The sequence below is a fragment of the Colias eurytheme genome, chromosome 23 (assembly GCF_061535395.1).
Source record: "Colias eurytheme isolate Ceu_HAF_F1 chromosome 23, ilColEury1 Martin Lab GWU primary, whole genome shotgun sequence".
NCBI classification, from domain to species: Eukaryota; Metazoa; Arthropoda; class Insecta; order Lepidoptera; family Pieridae; genus Colias; species Colias eurytheme.
The window spans coordinates 4,409,334-4,417,249 of record NC_143002.1 but is presented as its reverse complement, the minus strand read 5'-3'; the positions used below and the strand labels follow the sequence as shown (position 1 = coordinate 4,417,249).

At 36.3% G+C, this 7,916-nt stretch overlaps 1 protein-coding gene across 1 annotated transcript; it reads right to left on the bottom strand.

The window, feature by feature from the left end:
* Positions 1–310: 310 nt before the first annotated feature.
* Pbp95 (proximal sequence element A Pbp95) lies at positions 311–2,851 on the bottom strand. Its single transcript, XM_090115630.1, has one exon. The coding sequence runs from the start codon at positions 2,759–2,761 to the stop codon at positions 386–388; it is 2,376 nt and encodes a 791-aa protein (XP_089971756.1). The 5' UTR covers positions 2,762–2,851; the 3' UTR covers positions 311–385.
* Between the last annotated feature and the right edge of the window lie 5,065 nt (positions 2,852–7,916).

Below are 7,916 nucleotides of genomic sequence, written 5' to 3'. Positions count from 1 at the left end.
CTTCGCCCGCGCAGTCAAAGAAAAACCCGCATAGTTCTCGTTCCCGTGGGATTTTCGGGATCGCGTCATTTTCCCGGGATAAAAAGTAGCCTAGCCTATGTCCTTTCTCGGGTATCAAAATTCAGTAGTTCAGTAGTTTAGGCGTGATTGAATAACAGACAGACAGACAGAGTTACTTTCGCATTTATAATATTAGTATGGATTTAATACAGAAAATAGATTGTATTTTACATCAAGCTGATATCAAGTAAAAACCTTATCAAATATATCGGAATATTAGTATAAAGATTTCTAAAATAAATTAACCATGTGCAGTTTCAGAAGTTTGTATTAAAAATTATTACCAATATAAATACTTAATACTAAATACAATTATTGTGTTGCTTTATTCATCATCATCATCATCATCATCACTATCACAAGGTCTAAAACTGTATGATTGTTCTAGAGTAACATCATTCATATTATTATTGTCCAAATCAATTACATCACTAATAATATTGTCATCTTCAATCACTTTTGGCAAAGACAAATAATCTCCTCTCTGATATGGAGGTGGCTGAATTTTCTTTTTTGGGGGCTCATAATTTATTGGTTTTACATTTCTTGCTGTTAGTGGATGTGGGGGCCTATTTGATAACATCATAGGCCACATAAACAAAGTATGAAATCTTTCTATCATTCGACTCATTTGGTCTCTCAATATACTATTGCTATGAATGATGTGGTTTAAATTTTTTCTAGAAATATCATTTTGATTGGCAACATAATTTATTAATTTTCTACATCCTGTAATGGTTGTATAATTTGGAGGAAGGACATATTCCAGTCGACCTAAGCTATTATTACCAAATACATCTGGGATCTTTGCTAGGTGTGCAGAATTTGATCCATTTTTCGTTTTCCCATAGCATTTCTTAATGATTTTATAAATATTAAGATCTGGTAAATGTAATTGTGGAAACTTATTAAACATACTACTACTCATGAACTTCTCCTTGTTTAATTTTGCTTTTAGCAAAATTAGAACTTGTTGCAAATTAGCCATATTAACCACCTCTCTTGCTTCGCTTTCAGTTTGACTCGGTTCTTGTATAGTATCTTTATCATTTGACTTGAGTTTATTTGAATCTTGAGCTTTTATCTGTTGTTTTACAAAAAAGTCTATTATCGCGTCGTCAATGCTTTGCTCTGATGAGTTAATTGTAACCACTCTTGATTTATCCTTTTGTATATCGGATTTCACTCTTGCTTTTAGATTTTCAATGGCCTTATTTAAATTATCAGTCAAATTGCCGCGATGTAGTACTCTTGGGCCCCGTCTTGGGGCTTTATCGATATCTAAATTAGGATGGCTCATCATCCAACGCTCTAATATCATATGTCTAGATCTTATGTGTACCCTATCCTTACCTGGAAAATGTTTTGTGATGCTTGAATAATTCTTAATAATGTCTTGATTTGACATAAGTTGTATTAACTTTCTATCTTCTTCAGCAGTCCACTGTATTGAGACCTTCTTCTTAGACAATACATGATATCGCGTACGGCACTGTGTGACCGACCGACCGGGTAAGAACCACGTCATTCTTTTGAAATCTGTACCATATTTATCAGCAAATGTAAGTATGACAGCATCTTCCTCGGGTAGAAATCTACCTTTTCTAAGTTCAGACATTCTCAAGTATTTATTATAAACTTGGATTTTAGTTCTATTCTCCATTGAAGATGCTATTTTTGACCATGGAATGTAATTATCCTCTCTATAATATTCTATTAGCCTTTTTAAATACTCTTCTTCATCTTTAGTCCAATTATGTAAAATAAAATTGTTCCCCATATTAGTACGGAAGTAAACAAAACACTGATAGGCAGTTCGTCCTGTATTCAACTCTTTAGCTATAGCATCCCAATCTTGATATTCTTTCTCTTTGACAATATCTTGTAGTTTTGTATCCTCCTTTTCACACCAGGGAGTTTTATTTATTGAAGGATGTAAAAAAAGTTTCCATAATGCTCTAAATTCTTGAGGTTTATGTCTATGGTTTAATTTTTTTGCAACAAAATCCCAGTCATACTCTTCATCAATGGGTAGAGCTAATAGTTTAAGAGGCATTTTATCAATTTTATCTATTTGTTTTTTTATTTTTTGAATTTCATTATGCTCTTTGCTTTTTTTTGTTTTGTCTACATTTAACCTTTGCATTTTTGCAAGTTGTGACTTTAATTGCTTTCTTTTTATTTCTCTAGATAATTTAAGAATACATTTAGTTAATATATTCTTATCTTTGATAGTCCAACCGGGGACAGCTTGTATAGAAGCAAAATCATACATTCCCGCTTTTGCTCTGAGCAAAGTATCTTCATTGTCGGGCGCAGGAAAACCAAACTCATCCTTGAAATACGGTTTACCACAGTGAATGTATTTGAACTTGTTATAATTCGGTTTTTCAATTTTATCCACATTATTAGTGCATTGAACTTCTCTTAATTTCTGTCTACATTGATTTAAACGATTTATCAGCATTTTTTCAAGTCCTTGCAGTTTTTCGTCGTATAATTTATTAAGAGCGATGGCAGTGTCAATATTGATGAAATCATCTTGTACATAATTAATTGTTGATTGCGATGTATGAACCGAAAACTGAGATATTCCTCTGCTGGGACCTGGTTCATCATCTTCTAATGCTGCTGTGAGCCTTCTGAGATCTTCAAGTTCGGCTTCTATGTCACTCTCAAGGTCCGAATCAAAATCAATCATTGTAGGTTTCTATACACAATTTTCTAACAAGTTTTTTAAATGTAATAATAAATAAATCACTGTAATAATTTCGAAATTTCTACAGAGCGTATCAGCGTAACAATCACGTAACAATAACGAGCTAACTTCACACCATTCGACTTTGCTTCAAACCACAGATATATTACTTTACTCTTTGCCACAGATCTAGTCTTCAAACTCAAGTCAAAATTCAAAAAGTCAAAAACACAGACAAAAAAAGACGTCAGGCAAGTGGCACAGAGCAAGTAATCGATCACAGCAAGTAATATGCAAGTGGCCCATCAGGCAACAGCTGATATTTTTTGACATGCATTATGCACATAGTAAGTAGAATAAGTAAGTAAATAAAGTTCTAATACTTTATTATGATGAGCTACCACCTTGCACACACAGCAATCACGCCTATGAACATTTGCAGAGGTGCTAGAGATCGTTTACAGTATTCAAACCGAAAGCCGAAGTTAAGTTATAAACAGACGCTCGAATTTGGTACGGACCGCACCGTGACCTTGGTGCGCTCCGGACCATATTCGATCATGTGTACAGTGGTCCGCCGGACATAATTATTATTATTGACGGTACGGTTGGTTCGATGGTTTTTTCTTCCGAACTTGGTGCGGACCGTACCAAATTCGCGCGTGTGGACGGGCGATCGCACCGGACAGCGCATTAGTCATAGGGCGTATTCAGAAAGAAAGCTTGAAACTTATAAGCGCTTATAAGCGCTTATCGGCGCTTATAAGCGCTGGTAACCCGCGCAGGAAAATATATGAACATGCGCTTATAAGCGCTGATCGGCGCCGACAAGTTTGTTGAAACTTGTTGAAACTTCGTGGCTAGAATGTGGTATTTTTGTCACATGTAGAACTCAGTTCAAGGTTTCTTTTGGTACTAAACAGAGCTTCTACTAACGCCTGCATATAATAAAAACGAAAATCAGTAAAAATTACAATACTTTCGCCTCTATCGACAATATCGAAAATTTCAAAAAGGGATAATTTGCGCCTTTAATCACTTCATATATTAGCAACATAATAAATTATCTAGTGTATCTATTTTTTATAAGACTTATTTATTTAGCACAGTTGGCCGCGAAAATTCCAATATTTTAAATGTTTTTTCAAAAATCGTAAATTTTATCGTAATTTTTAAACAAAGAATATTTTCTTTGTGCGGCAATGCCTGGACGGATAGCCGAAACCGATTGAATATTGAAACTGTAAAGGCGAAGCTGCAAATTAATTAAATGTAATTTTAAATTATCGTGCAAAGATTTTTATACATTCGCTTTAGAAAATGAAGAGCTATTAAAAGCTGTTTCTTCCAACAGCAAATATAAATGCCAAATATAAATTTTCTTTATTTAACATTGCTGTTTTAATTGTCTCCCGTAAAAAATAACTATAACTCGAATTTTTGATGCTGTTAACCCTTAAATCAAATACTGGCAACCCTAGGTGCGGTGCGGTCGTGTGGTGAGTCGATCGCACCGCACGAGTACGGTGGTCCGGTCGCACCAGTTCGAACGTCTGTTTATAACTTTAAAGAGAAGGAGATTAAAGGCCGCTGCATACGTGACGGGATTTTTCCCGGACGGGACGTGACGGGAAGTTTTGGAAACATCGTTGCATACAAAATGTATCCAAACACGTATATGTCACGGGAACATCGACGGGCCGGGAACGTGGACGGGAAAAATATCGTCACCGACGATGTTTAGCACGTCCCCGTCCCGTCCCGCCCCGTGCGTGCCCCGTCCCGCCCGTGATTTCGCTACGTATGCACAGTCGCTCCGTTCGTGCCGGAGAGATAATAGTGACGCCTTCCAACTCATATCGAAAATGGACGATGAAAAACTGATCGAATGTGTACGCTCATATCCAGCTTTGTATAATTTAGCGAACCCACAATATTTAGATTTTAGACACAAAATATAAAAATTATTTATGGCGTAAAGTTGCTGTGGAATTATCATTTAGTGAAAACGGTTAGTGTTATTTTAATAAATATATTGTGGTATTCCTAACTATAGTCCTTTTCACCTATGATGATTCCTGTGACACTTCATCGTGTTCTGAACTACGTATTTTATGTTTAAAATGCCAAAATAATTTTATTTGCAGAATGTAGATTACAAAGATTGTTAGGCAGGTACATATTACATAGACTCTTAAACATTCTGGCTCGTAATTGAGCATGCAAATATATTGTAAATTACAATAAATAATTACAAAAACCATTACAAAATTATAGCAGCTATTATAAATTTAAATATTATAAATAATCTTATATATCTTATATATAAAATTCTCGTGTCACAATGTTAGTCTGCATACTCCTCCGAAACGGGTGGATCGATTCTCATGAAATTTTTCTGTGCATATCGGGTAAGTCTGAGAATCGGCCAACATCTATTTTTCATATGTACCACGGGCGAAGCCGGGGCGGACCGCTAGTATATTATAAATTAAACTATTATAAATCCATCTTTCGTTATTCACAACACTAGCACGTTAGATCAGAATCACGTCACGGTGCGTATGCGTTTGCACCACGTTCCCGTTGTGAACGAGGCAATCACGTGCCCGTCCCGCTCACGTCCCGTCCGAGGTATTTTCCCGTCACGTATGCAGCGGCCTTTAAAGAAAGGTTAAGGATAATTTGGAAAGCGTCGATGGCCTATAGCACAGGTCTAGTACCTAGTTTAGGCGATCGTCGTGTCTCATGTATGTAAACTTTTTATAATGTGGGTCCAAATAAATATTTTTCATTTTCATTTTCATTTTCAATTTATTTTAAAAATAAGCAATATTTATAGAGACTTCAGATAATTTTGTTTACGGTTTTCGTTTTTTACCTGTGGACGGTGTGTCAATTGAACGTCAAATAATCAGCCAATCAGGCGGTCGCCGGTCAGTCGCAAGCCATGGTCGCAAGTCGTGCAAGGTCGTAAGATATAAATAGCCCAGTGAAATTAGGTAAAAAAAGGGGTCAACCTCGGAATGAAAGATAATAAGCTGGAAATTGGTAAAAACCTTTGTTTTGTTACCCTAAATATTGTCTCAAAAGTCACAAATGCTATCGTGTCCGCGTCTTAAGATATTGAAGGTCAAAGGTCACAAAAAACGATTTTTCGCGAATATCTCGGTTCCTATTGCTTAAATGATATTTTCACCTATTATGAAAGTTGGAGAGTATAAAATTCTCTACAACTTTTGTCTAAACTTTTTTTGGTATTTCTTTAGAAATTTGCGGCACGAATTAAGGGGGGGGAGGGGAGGGAAAGGGAGGGGGGAGGTAAGAGGAGACCCCCTATAAAGTGGGGGGGTGAGGAAACCCCCCCTTCTATTTTTTTTTGAGATTATATTTATACTAGCTTACCGCCCGCGGCTTCGCCCGCTTTGACTTAAACCTAATAAATTATATACTAAAACCTTCCTCTTGAATCACTCTATCTATTAAAAAAAACCGCATCAAAATCCGTTGCGTAGTTTGAAAGATTTAAGCATACAAAGGGACATAGGGATAGAGAAAGTGACTCTGTTTTATACTATGTAGTGATGTAGTTAGAAATATAACGAAGATTATGGGCTTTCTTGACTGCTCCGGCGCTGCAGAACGTGGCGCTTGCCCCCGTGTACCTCGTTGCAGGCAGGAGTCTTCACTCGCCTTCGTAGCTTCGGCTTTTTGGTCGCCTTTGGCGACCAGCCTCAGCCACTCCGGCTCGCTTGACTCTGCCTGCTCCTCAGCACACGCGGGCGCCACGCTCCTCCGCGCCTCCGACTTTTTAAATACACTCTAGTGTATGACAGACAAGTACCACGTGGAATCGGGGTGGACAGATTCGGTTCTGTGATTAACAATTTGTGTGCAATATACTTACATACAATAAAAACATTTTTTTTAAATAATTATTTTTCAAATCTTGTATACATGTTTGATACAATTTACAATGGCAATGAATGGATCCATTTTATTTATTTCCACCCATCGTCTCCACATATTCTATAATATTATCACCGAAGTTTGCTGGGTGGTTATAGTTATCTTTTTTAAAAAATCTTTTAACAACATGCCACTGGGACTCAAATGGGTCAGAGGCAACAAATGGGTTGTCTGGGTCTGAGTGATTAACTTTTTTATGAACATACCCATACCTATTGTCCCAAACAATCATATGCTCGCCAATAACCCATATGAATTGTTGTCCCCTCAGCAACATGCTTTTGAATGAACTATGGTTTTTAATATGTACATTAAGACATTTGTTATCTCTTTCAAACACAATTCTTGTAGTTTTGTCAATGTAACTCAAACAATTTTGAACATAATCTCAAAAATTAAAAAAAAGATTTCTCTGTAATTACACGTTTCCGCACGAAAAGCCGCTAATGTATGTTTCGGGGCATCATTATCGATCGATAAAAATTAAAATCGCGCCGAAATTCGTGCCGCACGTTTCTAAAGTCAACCCCTTTTTTTTTATACGATCAATCGTTTTTGCGGTAGAGCGCGAAGAGTGCGCAGCGTACAGTCATATATGAGCTAATGCAGGGTCAAGCGTGAGTTACGGTTATAATTAAAAAAATTATAATTATTAAGCAATGCCCATTATTTCTGTACTTATTCTTAATTATTATATTTAATTATTCAACTATAGTATATTATTAATTCTGGATTATCTATTTTAGTTATATTTTAAAATAAAAAGACAGTAAGGAAATATATTTTAGATATATCTTTATTTTTCACTAGCGGGCCGCCCCGGCTTCGCCCGTGGTACATATTTCGCAATAAAAAGTAGCCTATGTCCTTTCTCGGGTATCAAAATATCTCCATACCAAATTTCATGTAAATTGGTTCAGTAGTTTAGGCGTGATTGAGTAACAGACAGACAGACAGAGTTACTTTCGCATTTATAATATTATGAGATTGATATGTTGACGGGCTGCTACTGACACTTGTTGGTGGAAGTGTTGACAATTGTACAGGTTTATTTAGTTTTGTTAATTTGATGAATTGCGTGTAGCGGAAATAATCAAGGTTGTCCTCAGATTCTGGAGCATTATATAATGCCAAAAAGATGCGCACTCCATTTTAAAATAAAGTTTGTACGGGGCAGTTTTCTTGTTGA